Source organism: Anser anser, assembly GCF_964211835.1.
Source record: "Anser anser genome assembly, chromosome: 7".
Classification (NCBI taxonomy): domain Eukaryota; kingdom Metazoa; phylum Chordata; class Aves; order Anseriformes; family Anatidae; genus Anser; species Anser anser.
The window spans coordinates 35,665,747-35,688,148 of record NC_139727.1 but is presented as its reverse complement, the minus strand read 5'-3'; the positions used below and the strand labels follow the sequence as shown (position 1 = coordinate 35,688,148).

General features: G+C 45.0%; 1 protein-coding gene and 1 long non-coding RNA gene across 3 annotated transcripts; one reads left to right on the top strand and one right to left on the bottom strand.

The window, feature by feature from the left end:
* Positions 1 to 2,068: 2,068 nt before the first annotated feature.
* Positions 2,069 to 20,580, top strand: RGS10 (regulator of G protein signaling 10). 2 transcript variants are annotated; one of them, XM_083843485.1, is made up of 5 exons: positions 2,069 to 2,243; positions 6,489 to 6,607; positions 8,080 to 8,166; positions 14,745 to 14,888; positions 17,497 to 20,580. In XM_083843485.1, exons 1-5 carry the CDS (start codon positions 2,195 to 2,197, stop codon positions 17,641 to 17,643), a joined length of 546 nt encoding a protein of 181 aa, XP_083699611.1. In that variant the 5' UTR covers positions 2,069 to 2,194; the 3' UTR covers positions 17,644 to 20,580. The 2 variants fall into 2 exon arrangements, with proteins under 2 accessions (XP_083699611.1, XP_083699610.1); XM_083843484.1 differs by lacking the exon at positions 2,069 to 2,243 and adding an exon at positions 2,375 to 2,872.
* LOC310902257 lies at positions 6,507 to 14,000 on the bottom strand. Its single transcript, XR_014586589.1, has 3 exons — positions 9,044 to 14,000; positions 7,718 to 8,004; positions 6,507 to 6,620 (listed from the first exon to the last, which is right to left on the bottom strand). It is a non-coding gene; the product is annotated as an uncharacterized lncRNA (long non-coding RNA).
* Positions 20,581 to 22,402: the final 1,822 nt, after the last annotated feature.

The window sequence follows — 22,402 nt, the reverse complement described above, 5'->3', positions numbered from 1 at the left end:
AAATTTGCTGAACTTTATCCAAATCTTTAAACCCATCCTCACTTAGGATAATGACCAGTCCAAGGTTTGTTGCTTCTCAATATGCTAACAAGTATTGTATGTAGAGAATGGAGTGGGAGAGGGAGAAACAAGGCTCATAAAAGCTTTTATGTTCAGTTTCCAGTGAACTTTCCTATTTTAACTTTGAGTACGTTTGAAAGCAGAAATAAAAGCTGAACATAAACTATAATCAGATGGTATGGTTTCATTGACTAAACATATCTCCAAATTTCAGTGTTTCAGTTTTAATGGTACACAGTTCTTGAGATGCAAGTGCAGTGACTGTGTGTGAAATGTTTTTTCTGCTGTATTACCTGGCATAGCCTGCAGACTTAGGAGACCATGTTGTGTTTGGCAGCTAAAGTTTATAAAACAAATGTGTGGGTTGCATCAGCTCAGTAATTTTTAAGGGAAGCTTTGCCCTGTGAGACTAAGGAAAATCTCATAAAATTGTTCTGATGCACAGTCTTAAAATCAATTTAAGAATATAATTATATATTATATAATTATATATAATTTCCCTCATGTTGCTAAGGCTCACAAAATGCTGAATCTCAAGCACAAGAACAGAGTGCACAGCACAGGCGGCTGAGACCCTGACCCAAGCAGTGCTGGCAGTCGTGCCCAGCTCAAGGGAACAAGTCTGCAAGAAAAAGGGGGGAAAATAAGAATTACAGAAACCAGTTTTGTGTCAAGGGAAGGAAAAGGAAAAAAGAAAATCTCGTGGCAGAGCTGAAGATCAGGGTTAGCAGAACATGAATGGAGTGCAAAGGACTGGCTGGGCTGCTTGGAGCTTCCTGGAGACACCGCTGCAGGAACACAAACTGCCTTCGGTCTTCAGGGGTTCTCATATTTGTTATCTACTCCTGTCTCCAAATGGATGATGTTCAGTCTTAAAACACCTCAGATAACCTGTCTGTAGATTAACTTGAAGATTAAGTTTTTCTAGGAGTACTAATTATAAGAGTTTAAAGTCAAAACCTTTGTTAAACGTGCTGTTTATATCCAATAAAATTTGGTGGTATCTGCATAAGTGTCCATGTGCTGCTCTGGAGCACCTGCCATACTTGCCTCGATGGATGTGACTGAACAGGCTCTTGGAAGATGTCATGCTCTTTCCTGAGACGCACACCACGGCTGTTCCTGCAGCACTCGCTGGTTGTGGCAGCCTCTCCTCCCTGGCCTGCCTCTGTGAACGTAGGGTTACCGCACGCTGACTCTTGCACAGAAACACCAGTTATGGCCCAAATACACTTGTGTTTCTTAGGTTTCACGCATCTGTTTGGAAATGCCACATGCAGCTGTTCTGCAGTTCCCCCTAGCTGCATAACAAACTTTTTTTTTTTTTTTCAGTCCTCACCAAAAGCCAAGAAATCTTTACCAGCTAACACAGCTTTTGGCCCTGGTAGGCGAGGCAGAAGTCCAGTAGTGCACAGGCCAAATCACTTCAGTTGGAAGGTATTGTGCCGTTATTTGCTTTGGAAGCACGGGTACAATTTATTCTCGTGTTTGGGGTTCTGGTGTCACCGATTCCCAGGGAAGAAAGCTTGGCCTCGTGTGTAAGCGGAAAACATCCACACGTTTGTGGGAGGCCAGCACAACCGTGAGCAGAGCCAGTTGTGTGCTCCTGGGTCAGGCTGAGGTGGACACAAAATGGGGGTGGCTGTGGCGCGTTTTGGGAGAAATCTTTTGGTAAAATGTCACTTCTCAAAACGAAAGTACTGAGAAAGGAAATGGGTAACAACTGTCCCTCTGCTGGGCCGCAAGGGCTCTCACAAGTCTAGAGAGAGCAGAGGGGCCCCGGCAGCACCAGCAGCCCGCTGCTTCTGGCGGGAAGCCCCCGCCGCCACCGCCATGTCCGGGCCGTTCAGCACCTGCCCGCCGGGGGCTGCCCGGTGGCCGCAGCGTGTGGCAGGAGCCCGGCGGGGCCGGCCGAGGGGCAGCGGGGCCGAGGCGGGCAGGAGCCGCCCCCGCCGGCAGCGCCCGGGGCCTCCCGGCGAGCGGCGCCCGACCCCGTTACCGGCACCGCCTCAGCCGCGGGGCGGAGCGGGCGGCGGCGCCCGGCAGGAGGCGGCGGTCGGGGCCGGGCCGGGCCGGGCCGGGCCGGGCTGGGACGGGGCCGCTCCCCCCTCAGCACCCCCCTGCGGGCCCCGCGATGTTCAACCGGGCCGTGAGCCGCCTCAGCAGGAAGCGCCCGCCCTCAGGTACCGGGGGCGCCGCCGCCGCCGCGCCTCACGCGGGGGGACGGGACCGGGACCGGGACGGGACGGGACGGGACGGGACGGGACGGGACGGGGGGAACCGCTGAGGGGCTCGGGGACGGGGCTCGGGACGGGGTCGGCTCTTCCCCGCCGGGGGCGCCCCGGGGGCCGGGTAGAAGCCGAGAGCCAGCCCCCGGCGTGCACCGAGGAGCGGCCGCCGCGCTGAGGAAAGCGGAGCGCGCTGCTGGTCTGCTTCTGGGCGCGTTTTTCTGAAGGATGCGTGTCTGGGGAGCGCCTCCAGAGATGCTGCGAAAGCAGAACGTCCCCTCCGCTTCCTTCCTGGGGGCTAAAAGTGGAAGCCGGTGGCCAGCTGCTGCTGCTGGCCATGTCCTGGGGCAGCCCTGGGCAGCTGCTGGGAGAACCCAGCGGGACTCGGCCAGGGGCACCCGGACAGCGAGGGGCTTTTCCCTCTTCATCGCCCGCCGATGGAGCTCCCCGCTGTTTCATAATCCCGGGTTATTAATTCCAGACCGGCGGCTGTGGCCGGACAGGGTTCTGGTGGCCGCAGGACAAGATGCGGTGTCAGGAGCGCTCCCAAAGCAATAACAAGGCTTCGTGGCTTCCCGAAACAGGCAGGTGAAACACGGCGTGTCCAGGCGTTCTTCAACACGGCTGCTGGAAACGGAGAAAGATTTCCTGAATTAACATTCAAGCGTATAATCACAGGGTGGTTGAGGTTGGATAATGAGGCCCGTGATGGACGCTTGGCACGGGCACTGGCTGCGTGCTCGTCTTATTGCTGCGTGGCCAGGGGCTGCGTGCGGTGGGTCAGGGCTGGCAGGTGCTGAGGTGAGCATCGGCGGCTCTGTGAGGGCCGGCGCGTCCAGCTCGGCCGTGCCTCGCTATCTCTGAGGTTTGATGAGGTTCCACATTGCTTTGTGGCTGCTGAAAGCCAGGGCCGCCGCTGAGCTTTGATCTGCAGAGCCGTGGAGCTCGATGTTAGCGCTGCTTGCTGTGGTTTTGGCCCAAGTTTGGAGGCTGCAGCTCTTTGCCGATTTCGGTAGTCCCTCTCAGCTGACAAGCACAGCGTTACTAGCGCCGCGCTTACCAGCACATCTGCCCCTTACAAAGAGTCTTTATCCCCAGTGTTGTTGCATGACTGGAAAAAACAGCTCCTGTAGGATCCTTCCCTGAAATAACGCGCTAGCCTGCTCGCTGGCAGAGCATAGGATTCTTCTCTAAAATAATGGTGCAGTTAAGGCAAGTACTTGATCGTTTGCTGTGTTTGTACCGGCAGCTGGACGCTGCACATCACAGAAGCAGTTGTGTTAGGGCTGTGTGCTCAGTGGAAAGTTTGCTTCAGCAGACCCCGAGCTGCCTTCTGCTGTGCGCGCTCTGTTGGCTTGCACTGCCTCTTGGCTTCTGGTCTGTCTGAAAGATAGCGAGCACTTTCCTGTGGCATTAAGAAATAAGAGATATAATTAGCATGTTTATCGCGTGCGTTCTGATTATGGCTTTTTCGGGAACGTAAGTGGGAGAACTGCCATGGCGTAATGCCCTTTTCCATGCTCAAAATTATCTCCCAGTGCCCAGTGGCAGCAAGTGCCTGCCTTCCTCATTCAAATGCTCACAGACATATACCTGTTGGTCACTAAACGCTGGTGCTGAGCCTGTTATTGCAAGTGTATGCCGTGTAACTTGGTCACCAGATGATTTAAACAGAAGAAAGTTATCTTTATAAATAGCAAACAGTGATAATTAGGGTTATTCCTATATTTACGTTTATTGCAGGATTGCATTCTAAAATAAACAGTTATAGATTTTCATTGAGCTGTACACCAGCGGAGGCATCGTTTTTAAGGAAATTTAGTAAGATCTTTGGGGTATGGACATGGGGATCATTCTGGTGAAAACTTTATCCTGTCTTAAGGTCATAAAAACTTCTGGACATCACACATCAAATCTGCTAAATGAACCTAATACGTGGAGTGGGAAGTTACCATCCAAATTGGGGGTCACTTGTATTAAACAGGAGAATGTTTGTAACTGCTTATTTAATGGGGTATAATAAAACACCCAGCGGCTTTCATGGGCTTATAAAGCTGGAGGGTGTTCCCCCCTGCCCAGCACCGCGTGCGGCCTGTTTGTGCCGAAGGGGAAGGGACGACAACGCCTGGTGGCCGCTGTGGTGTGCAGTGGTGGCGCTCCGTCCTCCCTCTCAAAACCCAAATTTTCCCTACGAAGGCCGGAGGAGGGGGTAGGGAGAACGGGAGCAGCCCCACAGGAGAGCAAGGGGCTTGGGGGGTGATGAAGAAGAGGAAGGGGAGCGTTAATGGTGGATGGGGCTGGGCTGTGCTGGGTGGGCTGGGATCGAGAGGCAGCTTGGCCAAACGGTGGTCGGCGGAGAACAGAAAATCGCCTCGGACACGTGAGGAAAGAGGGGTGGTTGGAAATCATTAGTCTGCCAAAATGTTGGCTGGAAAAAGGAAATCAAGGAATAAAGCCTCACTCCCATGCTTTCTGTGCTAAATCGCGTGTTTAATAAAGGGGTGCCCTGGCTCTTTGGGCCGCGAGCAGCTTTACGCAGCGCTGCTGCTCGGCTTGCAGGTGGGAGCAATCCTCAGAAGCCCGCGGTGCTCTGCTCACATGTGCCTCGCTATTCCCACCTAGCTATCACTTGTTTTACAAAGATTAGATGCCTGGACACTTTGAGTCAGGCTCCTAAAATAAATTTCACAAATCGCAGTCAGGAACCACATCCTTTTGCCTGGGGGGGGGGGAAACTGAGGCACAGATAATTCACTGCAACGCTGTGTCTCAGACGGTGGTGGTTTAGAGACAGCCCCCGGGGGCTGACTCCTGGCCTTTAACCAGTAGTGCTGGGTTTGTGGGGGGCAATTAATTTTCTTACCCAGGGCTGTAGCTGTACCTGCTGCGTTGGAGACCAACCTGTCACGGTCCTTGCCAAGGGCGTGTCCTGAAACCTGAAATAACCGCTTGTGAAGTGGGAAGGGGAGATTTGCACAGTGGTCTCTGGACTCTGGACACAATGGACTCTGCAAGTCTCTAGCAACCCAAACTCTTTGCTGCAGCGCGAGTGTTTTGTAGGGCTCAACCATAGCTGCAAAGGGCATCTGATAGTACAGCTCTGCACAGATCATTCTGTGAGATACTTGCTGAGGTTTAGATTCATGGCGGAGGGAGGGTTTTTAACAGAACTTTAGCAGAAGTTGCTGGGATCCATGTTTCCAGTACGCTGGCAGGGACTAACGAAGGGGCTGTGAAGATGCCTGCAGCGGTTTCAGGAAGCGCTTCGTGCACCTCTTTGGTGTGTAGGGACCTCAACTGGTGCCTGACTGCTCATGGGCAGCCCTTCTGCGTCTCCTCCTGGCATCCCGAGTGTACGAGGAAAGGAGGCCAAGCTCTTCATGTGTATTTTAGAGTTGTTCAGATCAGCAGTAAAATCCCTGGAGCCTTCCCAAGTAATAGATCTTCTGATGCGTAGCCAGCAAACAAGTTTTTGGCCTCACCAGCCTTGGATGTGATGTACTTTCTATCCCTGGGACAGAAATATTCAGAAACGTGTACCATCTGTCCTATCTGCGGTGGCTGGCTGGCAGATAGGCCACGGGCACAGTCCAGCGTACCTTATAAAAACAGAACTTGAGGGGACTTGAAAGCAAGCAGGCAAACAGAAAAAACACCCGGATGCCGCTCGCCCAACGCAGGTTGGCTCAGCTGGAGTGAGGCTCCTCTGCCAGCTGCCCCTGTCCCTTGAGACCACGTTAACGCGTGAGACTTGTTCTGCTCAACAAAGCATTGCGTTTCTTTCTCGTTCTGCCTTTTCCCACCTCCCAGCAACGATTCTTTTCTTAAAAGTAAGTTTCATGCATGCAAGCCACTGGGATTTGCTTTAGAGGAGCCGGTGTCACGGACTGCCAGAACGAAAGGCAAACGGTCCTGCTGCTGCGCGGGCTGCGGTCACTGCGTTCCGCAGGCAAAAGGTGCTTGGACTCCCATAAAACAGTGACAGTGCCTATGGCTGGGCTCGTGAATTATCCAACTGCAGGACAATTTTACCTCTCTAGATGCAAAGCAGCATTCAAATATGTGCATGTGTTTATTTTCAGTTTTATGGCGTTTCCTTTAAAGAGCGCAGCTGTAATCCAAGGGTGCAGAGGGGAATGGGGAAGAAATGCATGTGATATTAATCACTCCTAACAAAGATGCTCTTCTCATTTTTTCCAGAGATAAACGACAGCGAGGGTCACCCAAGCAGCAGCCACCAAAGCTTGAAAGGAACCTCGAAATGGGCCACGTCACTGGAGAACCTCCTCGAAGATCCAGAAGGAGTTAAACGATTTAGGGTTGCTATATTACCTATAAATATTTATATAAACTGAAATTAGGAGGAGTGAGATGAATGAGGCTCACCACAAACGGTGCAGCTGTGCCAGTGCTGTAAGCACACGGGCTCGTATCCTTCTAGATGCGTACCCTGAGCCGAGGTGGCAGAGTTGGAGCTGTGGCATTTGCCGAGCTGCTGATATGGGGAATTGCTTGCTCTTGTAAGGCCTGCGGAAGGCTTTGGGTAGCATCTTTTTAATTGGATCAGTCAGCTGTTGTGAGGATTAACAGTTTACTGTTAGATAAACTACAGTCCTTGAGCAACTGATCTCTTCTGCCGAGCATTATTAATTGCTGGGACCATTCCCACACTCTTTATTCTCACATGTTGGCCTCACTCAAGCAGTAAGTTACCACAAACCATTCCCTGAGCCTGATAACTCCGTGCGGCTCTTATTTTATATTGCAGCAGCTGTACTGAAAAACATTAACTTAACTACAAACTGTGGGCTTGTGTAGCTCAAAATGCAGGCTTGAGGCTTAATTAGGTAAGGGTGGACAGTTGGCTTAATAAGGCCTTTTAGCCAAAGTCAGAGGATTAGCTGTAGCAATAGGAACTACCTAGTCAAGTATGGCTTTGCTGGGCCAAGCACTGATAAAATGCACTGGGATAAAATTATTTCCTCCCAGACTGGTCTGAAAACTGATGTAAACCAGGACTATAAACCACTGTAATTACTGTGTGATTTAGAATTCTTAAAACAACAACAAAATCTTGGTACTATTTAATTCTTGGCATTACTTAATCTCTATTTTCTAGTGCTTGAAAGTAAAAATTGACAATCTCAGAGCTATAAATATTTCAATCACTGCTTTTTATATGTAAATTTAACTGCTTTTTTCCCCTCATTTTAAAACATTCTTCAGTTTTGGGAGAATGTTTAAACACCATTTAGAGAAGGCAAATACGTCTTCTGCTTTAGTTACTTAAGTAAATTTATTGCCCCTGATGATCATGTTTAGAAACACTTTGACTTGTAGAGATTCTACTCATTAAAAAAATCAGAAAAATGCTAGACAAGAATCTCAAGTGCTCTGTTGCTCTCATTAAAATAGTTCATTATACTCACCTGCTAATGAATTCATATATTTTCAGAGTTCCATTTGAGTAATAACTGTAAAATTGCTCAAGTTATTTAAGGGAGACTGAAGAAACTCTTCATCTTAGTTACTGATAAGCTCCAAGATTAGATGTTGCTCATCCTTCTCCTGGAATGTGCTTTTAAAGTGCTGAATATATTGTTCATTTGTGCCTCGGCAGTGTGTAGACACATTAATGCAGTGCTTCTGTTGCACTCTGTTGTGTAAACTCGTGGCATGGTAAAAACTAGCCACAGGCAGCTTCTGGCTTTAATAGCTATGGAAGGAAGAGAGAAAAACAATCGAGAAATTGGGTCCTAGCTGTGTTAACTTTTCTTTTTCTTTTTCCTAGGAATTTTTAAAGAAAGAATTCAGTGAAGAAAATGTTTTGTTCTGGCTAGCATGTGAAGAATTTAAGAAAACACAGGGAAAAAAACAGGTATGCTTCCTAAATGATTTTTACTTGTCAGCAAGGATTCCATAGCAGGAGTGGAGCTGTGACATTTCTGTCACGTAACGTGCTTCGTGTGAGTGCAGATAAACACCTCTGAAGGAGTTGTACTGAAATCATTGTGGTAGAATTGTTTAGAAACAAAGTTGGTTTTATTTCTAATCAAAACAAAATGCTGAAATTGCCAAGTTTGCCATGTTTGACAACTAAAATTTTTGTTGTTGCTTTGGAATAGCAAAAGGTTTAGTTCAGTAATATTCCATCACCTTGTTTGAAAATATAAAGTTATCTAGTTTAGGACATTTTAAAACGTAACGGCTATTATATCAAGATACACACCACTGTGCTTAATATGCAAATATAAAAACAAACAGCACAAACAAAATGTTTTACAATACCAAAATGAATTGTTTTGCCTTATCAAATTACCAAAGCAAAAGAAATTGAGGGTCTGTTTAGATTATTTTGTTTAAATATTCAGATTGATACATTCATTTTTTTTTGATTGATACATTTCTATTTTCATAAAAACTATAGTTTTCTAGTAAAAATATTCTGTTGGAAACTTTTTAACCAACCATCCCCAGTAACTTTCATCTAAGTCTAGGGGCAACAGGAACACAGGATGTACTTTTGCTTCTTCTTAGATGCCTGTAGAGTCAGGCATAAAATATATACCATGTTTTGTTTGATTGTTTCTGGAAAAGCTCTAGAGGTTTTTTTTTGTCAATTTCCAAGTTTATCTATCTTCAAGTTGAGAATTCTGTGACCATAAAACAACAAAATTTCAAAATTCCAATTGAATAGCACAATCAGTGAGAATCAGGTTCTTAAATCTCAGAAGCCCTCTTTTTTGGTATCCTACCTTTATGTCCTTCACATATCCCCCTCTCGTTGTTGACAAAGGGAGAGTTTTGGAAGGCAACAGGTGCAAACTTAAAGCCCCTGTTGCATTATTCTGGCCAAACAGAATATCAGAGGAAGTGAGGCTGGGAAAATGCCATTTAAACCTGCTTCAGATGGGACGCCACATGCTGTGAGTAACATCAGAAATGTCAGGGAATTGGAATCAGGTGGGGGAACCGGCCTTCTAGGGGCATTATAAAGTGCACGTGGAAGAGAGCTGCCCCAGTTCTTGTGTCCAGACTGCAGGACTTCCTGTCTTAAGGCCAGGCAAATGTTGTCAGTGGGAAATGTTTTCCACCAGAATGCTGGATTTTCAGCAAAATGTATTTTTGAGAGTAGACTGTCAACTTTCTATAAATATTCTGTATAGTTCACTGAAAAAGTACTCTCCACATAACAATTTGCTTCCTTCAGTTATGTGTTTTTTTTGGTATTGTTATTTCCATCAAAAAAAAAAATATTATTGCCAGAAGAGAAAAATGTTCGATTTGGCTGCACTTTCGGTAATATTTAGAGCTATTTCAGCTCTGTGTATTTAGTTGCTTACCCTTCCTCATTTAGGTCCATGCATGCAGACAGTCTTCAGAAAAGAACAACTACTCAGGCCATCATTCTGTGAGATGTAAGGCAGAAAGAGAAAAGAAGTGGATGAGGCAGGATGAAAAGAGGTTACCGCTTGTGCTAGCTGCCCCTCTGGTGGCAGCAGTTGCAGTAGGTGGGGTGAGGAGCGCTGCGAGTCCGTCTGTCCCCTTGCCTCTGAGGGGATGTTTCAGCTGCAGCCGGGCTGGGGCGCGCTGGAAGCCAAGGTCTGATGGCACCAAGCTCACCCAGACAGGTCCTCTGACCTGGCTCTGCTCTGGAACAAGCAGCTGCTTCCAATCCCGTTATGTCAGTCTGAGGTAGAAGGCGTTTGATCTCTTCCTCCCCCAGATGTCCATACAGTATCCTGACTGGTATGTTTAACATGCTGGGCTGGGTATGCTTGATCTCTTTCCCTACTCACCTTCTGAGTTGGTAAAGTAGAAGACAGCATCGCAATTCATGAACAGAGGGGAAGATCCCTTTGCTCCGTGTAGGGCAGATGGTTTTTTTCTTTGTATGCCACGCAGTGTCCTTGCCAAGAGGCGTGTAGGTATCAAACCGGATTTTAAAAAGGAAATGAAAATGGCAAATCCTTCTGTCAGGTCCCATGTTTTGCCATTGGATAGTAATCATATTTTCCCTTACTAAATAATTTCCATCTTTTTAGCTTTTACAGGATTGTGCACGCTAGTGCAGGAAATGGCAAACTGATGTATAGAGATAGTAGTTTAGCGAATGCTTGAATGGATTGCCAAATGAATGGATGGGGACTCGGTTAGTTTCCACTCAGCTTAAATATTCAGTACCAGTCATTACAGCACAGTGTGTAATGAGAGCTTTGGCATATTAGACTCCAAGCGTTACAACCAGGTAGAATTAGTGTGCTTTAGGATGACACAGATTTGCAGTAAGTTTTCATAGCTACTGCTTGTTTAGATAATTTACACAGCTAGAGAAGGCACTAAAAGTAGAAATCCTTCAAGTGTTCACGATAACATTAAGCACGAATATGTCTTCTGAAAGTGATTCTTGCAGAAATCGCTTTGCATCTATCTGACGTGAGCAAAGTATTCTAAAACCAACTTAGCTATTTAATAACCTGCTTCTCATTAGAACTGGTTTACCACAGAAACTCTCACAGACACTCAGATTTCGGTCAGATGAAGTTGATTTCAATTTAACCTGGATAAAACAGGATATTTTTTTTCTATTTTTGAAGTATAAAATAAACTTGTCATTACTTGACGTGAGAGTGTTAGCATGGGGGTTTTCTTAGATGCAACTTGCACCAAAGTCACCAGCTGGTCGTTGGATGAATTATCCGCTGTGCCCCGTGCTGTCGTGGTCCTTCTGTGCAGCCTGCAGCTGCGTGGTCCTGCAGGGGTGCTGTACGGTGGGGAGGTTGGCTCGGGAGCTGCTGCCCTTCCCTCCTGTCCAGCCCGGTCCTTGCAGGCAGGCGCCAGCTCGCTCTGGCCGTGCCTTCTGCTGGCTGCAAGCTGCCTAACTCTGTTAGTGCCATTCTAAGAAAATATCCGGTGCCTTTCGTCAGGGCTCATTAAGTTTGCTTCAGGCTTTACTCTAACCACAGCCATGTGGGCTCTGCCTAGAGAGCTGACGTCTCAAGCCTACACGGCAGATCTTGCAAGATGTTGTGCAGATGCATCTTCTCTGCCCCCTTCCTCCTGAACGTGAGCCACTGTGCTGCCAGGGTTGGTTGATCACAGGAGCAGAGGGAGCACTGGCAAGAAGAAGCCTGGCTCCTGACCGTGGTGTTGGCTCTAGACTAGTGGTGGGAATGCGGAAGGCAGCAGAAAAGGAGTTCTGACCATACTGATCCTTGAGTTTACGTTTGTTTTCCTGTTTTGGTGAGCTAATGCAAAATGCATGCATGGTTCAGGGAGATTTTCAGCATCTGCAGAGTTAGGCGGCAAGCAGACTTCATCAAGAGCCTAGACAGGTCTTTAGGTGGACTGACTCCGAGCTGTTTTCTTGCAGCATGGAAGTACAAGCTCAGGAAACACCTCTGCCATTTAAAATAAAGAAATAAAAAGGATATTTTCTTTATCGGTCCTTTAAAACTGAAGCCAAAATAGAAATGTCATTTTTAGTGAAGATAGGGGAAGGAATTATGTCAGGTCCATTGTAGTAGTGAGCTCTGCTGCCACCCATATGGTCCGCATCTTAGGGAACGTTTAACTATTGAAATGGGAGTGGTGGGGATAAGTGAATAAAACTTAACTTTAAATATTTTACTGAGGTTAGTTGTGGATTTGTGCTCGTTAATGAAATAAATAACATGTCCATTGTGCTACTTTCCAAGCTTTAAATGCTTCTTCTGTTGCAACTGAGCTTTAAAGACAAGTTACAGATTGTAGGAAGTGTTTTGAACAACAGAGAATCTTTTCAGCTGTTGCTGAAATTCAGCAAAATACTCAAGAAGTTTTGCAGAGACCGATTTCAGAACAAATATGTATTATGGTTGGACTCGATCATCCTGAAAGCCTTTTACAGCCTAAATGATACTGTGATTCTCTACCTATTCTATACCAATTTCTTCTGCTACTTCTCCTGTGGAATGTGGCAGCGTTTGTAAAGGACTAGGTAACGCTGTGCAGCTGCAAACTGCTGGAGTCTGCTCTGATGAGCATCTGGGACTCCCATTCACCTCATTTGGGAACCACACATGCTTTGGAGCTGAATTTGACCTTATGAAAGGAAGTGGGAAAGAATATTATATCCATTTGAACTACCGAGGGGGATTTGTGTAGACAGAACTTTGTATTCCAAAGGGGAACTTGGCGTGGACGCAGAGGCGAGTACACAGATGTAAGAGAAAAGTGCCAGAAATGCTTTAATAACCACCTGTGAACAAGGTCCCAGTCTCAGAATCAGAGCAGAGTCCCCAGTGCTGAGGCGTTAGCTTGAGGCTAGAACAAAGATCGCCACCCACCTCTTCCGCCTGGACCTGGCTTTCCACGAATGTCCTCTGGGGAAGGTATCACCATACAGGCAGCTTTACCGTACCTTCATTTATTTTTTAGTTAAACTGATGCTTTCCTGCTGGAACATCAACATAGCCTAACCGTGGCTCTGTGTGCGGCAGAACCTGTGAAGTTCAGTCGTGCACTTCCACATGTCTCCAGTACCACAACGTCAGGCCCCCCGTGTCTCTGCAGTGACCCCCTCTCCCTACCACAGTTCTTTCACTTCCTTTCTTTGTCATTCTTCCCCACCAAATCCAGAGATCCTCCCCATTTCACCAGCCTCCCACACAGTCGTCTTGTTCCCCCCACGTTCTCTGACTTCCTCACAGTACTTCTGTTTTCTCTCACGTTTCCCCTCGAGCCTTCCTTTACTCTTTCCCCGTGGTGCCCAGCTTGCTGCTGTGCTCCGTGGGCAAGAAGCACCTCGTGCTGTGGCTGGCGTGGAGCTACGTGGGTATTGATTAGCCAGCTGCCAAGTCCTTGCTGGCAGCTCAAGGAGGTAACTTTGGAACACATCCTGCAGCTTTAGCTTCAGTGCCTGTGCATTTTTCTGTCTTGCCTTTCTCTTGCCACCCCTCCCCAGTGAATTAGTAGGAATGTAATTATTTCACAGCCCTTTACCCCTCTCTTAAATATGGCTGAAATTGGACAGCAAGTGCAGAAGTCATTTAGGGAAGACCAACTGGCTTTTCAATCACACTTGCTCCTGCAATAACAGCTGAAAATATCTTTTACCATTTGTCTTCAGTAGGGCTTTAACATAATCTAAAGCAGTCTGATTGGATTAATTGCTCATTTAGGACAGACATCTCTGACCCAGTCTCCCCTGATCTTTGAAACTGAAAAGATTGGAGATCTTCATAAAACACCTCACAGTGACCGAATGCACCTGGCACGTGATAGTTTATCCGCCAGATGATCTGTTTTAGAAAGGAGTACTTCTGGAAAATGTGTCCCCTTTGGCAGAAAGAGAGTTAACTCTCAGGCATTACAAATTGTCAAACACATGTTGCTTTTCTTCTAATTATCACCAAATGCTGATTCTCAGCTGTAAAACATTAAAGAAATGCTGGGAGTTGTTCATGGGTAAGGGTTTAACTGCTTCCTCCTTCAAGCCCACTTCCTGCCAAAGGGTCCCCTCGTAGTTTGTGCTGGTCTGGAGACAGTTGCTCATTAAATGTAGTGAGGAACACTGACGCATACCCACTGCCAGTTATCTGGGCCTGCTGCTCTACAGGCCCTGCTTTCAGAAGGCTGCAGTGAGGCTTACCTTGTTCGTGGCTTGGCAGCGTTCTTCCTTGCTGCTTTATCTGACTGGCTTGTGTTTGATTTTAAAGGATTTCAGCCACTTGTACGTTGCTTTGATGCTTAAGGATGCCTGGTGTGGTCAAAGCATTATTGCTGTTACTGATTTATCAAGAGAAGAGCCCTGAAATCGGGGCAAATACTAACAAAGTGCTTCATGCAAGTCACACTTACCTCTATTTAACAGCTTTCAGGGGCTCTTGAGAGACTTATCGATAGTGGTAGCCAAAAACTATTTTTTTTCCAATCTTGTACGCAGCGTTGCACGTGAGCTGCCCTGAGGTAGAAGCACAGTTGTGACAAAACATGTAAGCTGCGCGATGAGGTTACCTAGCAGTAGCAGGCATCATGCGCTACTTTGCTTATTTTTGTCTTGCAGTGAGAGTAAGTTTCCACGGTGTTTTTTTCCTCCTGGGTTCCTTGCATATGCTGGCTATCTATTAGTAAAAATGATCTTCTAGGTAGTGAGGACAAACCCTAGGTGACGGCGCTGTGCGGTTTTATGCTGGATACTCATCTTGAATATCACAACTGCTGTCTGACTGAAGTGCTGAATACTCACAGCTTCTGCTAATGTCAGCGCAGGAGTTGGCCTGCAGCGATGTTTTTCCTCCAGCACAAATAAGTATAAATAAATAAGCTAATCTTTGTATTTTTGTTTTGTTTCCTTTTCAGTTCAGACTGTGTTTTGTTTTTAAGAAGTGAGTTAGAAGTCTCCACCAAAACCTTAAAAGTACAGCGACTATTTCCACAGTAAATAATTCTTTACATAAATGTGTCCTTTTGCAGATGCAAGAAAAAGCTAAAGAAATTTACATGACTTTCCTGTCCAGTAAAGCTTCATCCCAAGTCAATGTCGAAGGGCAGTCCCGTTTGAATGAGACAATTTTGGAGACACCTCACCCTCTCATGTTTCAGAAGCTCCAGGACCAGGTAAAACTATTTTCTTCGTCATGAGAATGGTGAAGAAATATGAACCATATGAATTCCAGTTTGGGACTTTCCTGGAAAATTGGATGAAGTTTGCCCCTGGGTTCCTCTGCTGGTAGCTTGGGAGTCACCGAGCGACTAACTTTGTGCCTACGTTTTCCTGTGTATTCACTTGTGCCGAGTCATTGCTGATGTTTGTTTCTGTAGTTGCCACTGGTTTCCCTGAGAGCTCAAGATTCTTCTCTTTGCTTTGTTTTGTATTTATATTTATGTGAGTATAATGCAGTTGTCCAAAAAGCCCCCTCTTCTGCAACACACAAAATGTAAGAGAGGAGTTGGCATCTGCTTTGCGTTTTCCTACAGAACTTGGGAGGTCTGGTAGAAATTAAGTAATGGACTGCAGGTACGTCTTTTGGTGGTAAATTTTCTTAATTGTTAGCTTAGTTTAAATCGTAAGCTATGAAGTGAGTCATCTGCAGCTTTCCAGCACTTGCAGTCTGTACTATTTTTAATTTCTGTAGCATTCTCAGCACTACCTGTATGTTCCATTTGGCTTTTTTGCAGAGGAACAGTTACACTGATTTAAAATAGTGTTTTCAGCCTATTTTATATCAGGTGCTGAATGTTAGTTGGGCACTGGCTGGATCAGTCGGAGTGATCTGAGGAGCAAAGGTCCTGCCATCCTTCAGGCAGATTCTAAGCCATTGGCAGTGGAAATGCCTGAAACCCAGTTTCCATGTGAAGGAAAAATGTTTTTCATGGAAAAACTCCTGACTTGGTGGACGGGTGGGTGATTACGTGGTGATGAGAGTGAAGCTGGAGAGGCTACTTGGGTTAGGAAGTTTTGCAGCTTTACAGTGAGCATGCACATGAACTGCCAGGGATTATTAAGAGCTGAACTGGAAACGTGCTAGAACAGTGGGAGAAGAATCCCACTGGTATAGGGAGAAAGTCTGCGAACTTACCAAATGCAGAACATTTGGGTTGTTGTAGATTTCCACTGCTTGAAGTTTCTGTTTATTGCTGTTAGATAATTGAGGAAGAGTTATGTTCTTCTCGTCTTCAATCCTTATAAAGTTATGAAGAGCAGTATATATAACTTGATCTCTAACAAACAGTGCTAACTGCTACTGGCAGCGTGTGCTTGAGGCATAGTCAGCCTGGCTTGTTGTCCAGGGCTTGTAGGGTTCCCAGCATCAGTGACAACTAGGACTTAGTTCCCCAGCAGCCCTGGTGATCTAACTGGGGCTACTTCTGGGGCGACCTTAAGCACACAGCTTAGAGGCAGCTGTTCTTGTTGAAAGGCGTTGGAAGTGGTTCATAAAAATCTGTAGATTTTTAAATACTTGCAGGGTAAACGTGCCTGCTCCACAGAGGTGACGAGAGGAGGGAACAAAGAGAACTCAGCTTTTGCACGTGATTATAAAATCTGTCTGCTCTCTGTGTTTGGCTAACCCAGCTCTAGGGGTACTCAGAGAAGATTTTGATCTTAGCGTTCTCCCTCTCTGGGAGATGCTTTAGATGATACCAGGAACAAGAGGAGTCTAAGTTTTTAATGCTGACTTAAAACATTTTAACAGCTGATGTTTTCATTGCATTTTTTTCCCCCTTAAGCTAGTTTGATAAATGTAATTATATTGTAGTTAGCCAACCCCAGCAAGTGTAATTTGACCTTGCTTAACTGTATTGAGTTTCTGTCGAGAGGGTGTTTTGGAATTAATTTTTAGCCTTCAAGATTGCCACCATTTTAAATGTGTACTTAAATACCTAAATATGTAAAGAAGTGATGATATGTAAATTGCATTATGTCATTTATTTTGCAAGGGGGATAGTGAACAAGTGACGGTTAGTAAAGTGCTTTATGTCGTTTATTGTGCAAGGGGGATATTCCAGCTCAAGAAGTCAAGTTCTGTTTGCTTGCCTTTGTGTCTGTTCAGGTTCCTTGAAGATATGGGGAAAAAAACCAAAAAGGCAGTTTGAGATTTTTTTTCCTTACAAACAGCTGTATTGCCCAGTTGCACTATCAGCTAGAAATGAGGCTTGTAAGGTTATCTACACTCGGATTATCCACAAATGCAGGTCAGAATTCAGAAATTCCTCTTGGAAGTATAGTTACTCTGGGTACCATAAAATGTAATGAGTCACAAACGATGGCTCAGGGAGGCTTCTCCAATGAAATACTCGTCAGAGCATGGTGCGGACTTGGGTTTTGCCTTGGTTGTAGTTTTCAGGTTTTCCTTTTTCCTTCCCACTGTTTCAAGACCAAACAAAATATAGCCCCAACCTTGACACTGGCCAGATTCCAGGCTCCTCTCCCAAGCCCTTTTGTTTTCAGAAACCTCCAAATGACTTCTAGCTTTTTTTGCCTGAAGTGGATATAAATAGAAGAGAAAGCAGATGTGGTGAGGGATGAGCCTACACTCGAGCCATTTGACACTTAAATTAAAATACACTTTGAGGTGTATTTTAATGTCGTGCCTTTTAGTAATTACAGTCATGGCAGCAGTAACAGAAAAAAAAAAACAATAGTAGAATTCATATGTTGTCCTTTTCATTCAAAGTCTACTTTTACTTGGGTCATTCTTTTTTGTGTTTTTTCCTCTCTTACCAGATATTCAATCTCATGAAATACGACAGCTACAGCCGCTTCTTAAAGTCAGACATCTTCCTAAACCATAAGAAGTCTGAGGAGCAGGAGGAGAATTCACCAGAGGCTCAGACTGCAGCTAAAAGAGCATCAAGAATTTACAACACTTGATACGATGAATCTTATTAGGAGAGGCAATACAGTAATTAACTTACACTCAGGAACAGTCTAGGTTTATAGCAGTTGCATATAGGGCTTGGAGGAGCTCATACCATTTTTAGGAGAGACTTACCTTTTTAATTGCTTGAATGACTAATTGTTTTTGCATGACAGCTAATAAAATAACCAAGTGTCCATGGAAAGACTGTTTCCTAGCTAAAAGGCTGAGGTATTCCTCCATAACATGAATTGCATTTTATATTTCACAAGTTAAAATGCTTTCAGTTTCTTTTGCTTTTTTTTATTGTTGTTGTTGGGCATAATGATGCTGAGAAGGTGTTTTTTTGTTGTGTTGTTGTTTTAATTTGTGCCTTCTGGTTTTCATTTGTGCATGGCTTTTACTTTCTGAGTTGTTGGGAGCAGCTGTTGAGGAGTATGTTTTAAGTTATTTTGTGAATGAGACATTCATAGGAAACTCTAATTTAGCAACAACATCTTTCAGGGTCAGGATCAATAGAATCTAATCTTACTCCTGTTTTCCAGTGTAACTTTTTTTTTCCAAGGTGATAGAAGTTCTACTTTGCCTTTACTTATTAATCACAGCGCTTCTCTGATCATGATTTTCATTTCTGTATTTCTTCAATTTCTCCAGTATTTTTGCAGTAGACAATCGCCTTCAGAGGCGGGAGCAATGTATATCCCCTTTGGGACAAAAGCTCTTAGATACAGGGCATCTCTGAAGAATTCCTAAAAGCCGTCGGGAAATCTGCCAGTTAATATCCCACATTGGGCACGCTCCTTTCAGCAAAGCTTGACTGGGGCACGTCCTGCGTGTCAGCCAGGTTGTCTGTTACATCAGGGCCAGATGCTGGTACTGGGAAGCATCTGTTTTTTCCTGGGTCTCCTCAGTCCCGCTGTGTGTAGCAAGAGTCATTCTGCAATGGGCCAACCATCAAAGTCTGACTTTATAAGATATTCCTCCTAAAGTCAACCTGCCAGTGTTATTAAATTGCAGTTTTATTTGGGAAAGCAAAAAGCCACGTGCTTGTTCACAGGCTTCACGGTGTATAGTCTAGCGCTGTTTCACTTTCATTATTTACTCTTTTGTTTTTTGCACTGCTTTTCTTGGGCTTTTGTTGATGTGCTGGCTAATCAGATTGCACAGTTAGCTTTTCATATAGTTTGTTTTTTTTTTTTTTAGGAAGGTCAGATGTCAGACATTACTGTCACTATCAGTGTTTTTAAAACTAGGTCTAGATTGTAATTTCTGAGGATGCAGATTCACTTGGTAGACTTGATGATGACTTTTCTTTAACTCTGAGCCATTCGTGCAGGTAATGTGTAAAGAAATTTGTTTCTGTGGGTTCTTCTTGTTACATATAAGAGCGGGAATGGGACTTCTGATTCTTCCCCCAGAGCTAAATGGCCTGTTCATTCTTAGGAAATAAAAAACCAAATTATGAAAGTCCCTCTGTGTGCATGTCTTAAGGTGTAATTCTTATGCAATGAGTAATTTTTCCTTTTATGCTCCCAAAGGATTTAAAGGTGAAGTCATACTCCCACTACAGGCACTCTCAGTGGTGTTTGACATCATGCTTAAATGATATTTCAATGTTTTGCTGAATAGCAATGAAGTATTTACATGCATAAATCCTTCTGTTGTAATGAGGCCTAGGAAATGTGACCATCCAGTTCTGGACTTACAGAGACTACAACTATTTGTAATCTCAGGATGACATCTTTGGAAAATTCACTGTAACAATGAGCTCTTAACGCCTGCCAGGGCAGAGGATGGAAATTCTGTTACGACTGAAGTCCTTGGGAGCAGGCTGCTTAAACACATTCAGGAGTTGGGACTTGTCTCTGCCCAGTAATCGCAGCAGAAGTCTTGGTGATATGGAAAAAAGCAGGATGGGGACCTTGATGGGAAAAATGCGGGATGAACTCTTACCGCGTTCATCACGCGGATGCATAGTAGGTTCATTTTTAATCATATTGATTTAAAAAAAAATGCATGAGTAAGGGAGAAAAGCCTTTGACTATCAAGTTTTGAAACAATAATTAAACCCGAGGCTGTATGAACAACGGTAGGGCATTAAGAGAGAAAATACTTGTTTGTAGCTGCTCATAAACAACTTTTTCCTTGGCAATACTCTCGCTGTCAGGTACTGTATTATTTGCTTGGTGACAGCAAATGCCCGGTGGGAGTAGACACAAAGGTGCTTTACACTACTACCAGCCAAAAGCTACTCAAATGGAAATGCGTTTCTTAGCAGCATTTCAATGCCTGTGATGTTTGTTTCAATACCTATGATGATGTTTTTAGGGTAGTATACCTAAATCCACAACATTTTTGATCTTCATATTGTGTTTTTGCCTCAGCAGTAAAAAGTTCATTGCCCTATTGGCTGTCTTTCCAAGTTTTGTATTGTTCTGTTTTGTTGTTTGTTTTGTTTTGCTCTTAGAAAAGCAACTAGGCTTGCAAGATGTAGAAATCAGAGATTTTTTTCTATCCATGAGATGGTCTCTATTATCCAGTAAGAGAGCAACTGAGGTGAAACAGTGCAAGCAGCTATCTGTAATTGCAGCATGTATATATGTGGAGAACGTTATTTGCTTCTGTTGATTTCATCACTGATCAAACTTTGTGAAATAAATTGTCCGAGGCATATAACAAATTGCACAGGCAGAAAAAGAAATGTTTCTCTGAGTAAATCCTGCATTCCAGCAATAACTGTAAACTTCGCATTGTACCTCGTGCTCCAAGTAGGTATTCAGAGTTGCTTTATGTAGAGGTCAAAGATAGGAGGGATTTACTCCTTTTCACGGAATTTACACTGAAGGTATAAGCACAAAAAGCAAGAAAGTTTTCATGCCTCATCACGTGCCTTGAATTCTGCCCTAATGTGTGTTTCTCAGCTGAAAATTAAAATATTCTACAAATACACCGAGTCTGTGTGCTGATGGCTGTTTTGTTCTGAGTGCAGTTTGAGCCAAGCTCACTTCATATTCTGTAGTGATCCCATTTTCTGCTCTCATTCTCTCTTACCACAGTTGCTTACATTCTCTCGCTGTATGTTTTTCTCTCGGAAGCTAGGGTGGCACAGTGGGTTTCACTTCCGAGTCAGCTGTTGTCTGAACAGAGTGCAGAAAGTCACTCAAACAGCAGAAGATGCTTGTACCCTCATCTCCTCCTTTTTTTTTTTTATTGTTTTCATTACTTTTCTTCCGTTGTGCTTGTTTCAAGTTGCTAACCCATTGATGTGGAGAAAGTGTTTGAAAGACTGTGCAGAAAGAAAGAAAGGTTTCGATACCGGTTGAGAACATGCTTATGTTTTTACTGAAGATGTAGATGGAGTTAAACAAGTAGCGCTTGCATCTGGATTAAAATCTAACTGGGCCTGTGGTACAGAGAGAGGATAGTGGTTCAAACCTGAAAAAGGATATGAGTTCCCGTTTTATAAATTGTGTTTTTTTTCATCCTAAAGACAGAGCAGCAAGTCTTACAAAGTTAACTGGTTTTGCCAGATGTCATCCCCTGACACCAGATGTTTACACGGCCGTGTCCATTGCCCTGTCCCGGAGGCAGGTCCCTTTTGTTTCAAATCCAACACAGCTCCTGTCCAAGGACTTTGAGTGCTCTTTTTATCACAGTTACCATTAAAAGCAAACTGTGGGGTATCCTTCATCCAGAGGATCCACGTAACTTTACTGGGTTGCCATACAAGCCCTCAGCAGCTGCTGCGTGACTGTGATCACTGATTTAGCAGCTTTATTATAGTTGAGGGATGTTTTTCGTCAGTACGACTACTCATATCTTGGCTGATAAGAGTGGGAAATCCATTTCAGTTGGGAGTTAAAAAGCGGCCAATACTGAGCGGGTTGGCGTGGTGGGGGAAGAAAGAGGGAAAGCATTTTACATTATGTGGTTGCTGTTTGGATAAATGAAATAATAGCCAAATTTAACAGCACCCTCTCCTGGCTCCTGGCAGAATAACACGTAGGGATATTGATAGCAGAGAACGGCTGCAAATAAAGGAAAGGCACAGCTGTTCGTTTCCTCAAACTCAATGTACTTGTTGAATGTTCTGTAGACAAGAAACGCGGCCAAGTTAAAATAATAAAGTGGCTCTGATTATTAAAGGCAGTTGGTGTTGCTTTGATCAAAGCATGCTCAGAACGTGAAGGCATCATTGTGTGCAAGAAAACCGACTAGAAGTGCTTTGAAAGCTGGCATTATAACGTGCGTAGTGGTCTCCTGAGCAGACTTCACGTGAGAAATGCTGCACACCGACTTGAGAAAATGGCTGCAGTTGTCCCTTCCCCCTCTACTGGGCTGGGTGGGTGAAAGACGGGAGGACGTCTCCTAGAGGAAGCAGTGACCAGCATGCTCAATTTTGTAGCCCAAGCACGAGGAGCAGCTATTACTAAGCCCTCGCTTCTACCATGCTTTTCTTTAACTTTTCCAGAGATAAAGTACAAAACCACCGCCTGGCTGCATTCCTGGCTGCATTGCTCTTTTCCCCGAAAGGTTTCGCGTTCTGCATAAGTGTGCAAACCAGCAGAGGGTTAGCTGAGAAAAGCAGCAGTGCGTTGGGCAGGGATGGGGAAGGGGGAGTGTTACCCATCCCTTCGTGTCTCAAGAAACCCATTTCACAGCTAAATTACTGCCAATAACGTGTGGTCGCAGCGAGGCCGTCCCAGGGCTGCCTGGGTGAGGTTGGTCGTGCAGGACACCGAGGCTCGGTGTGCAGAAATCCCTGTCAGGGGG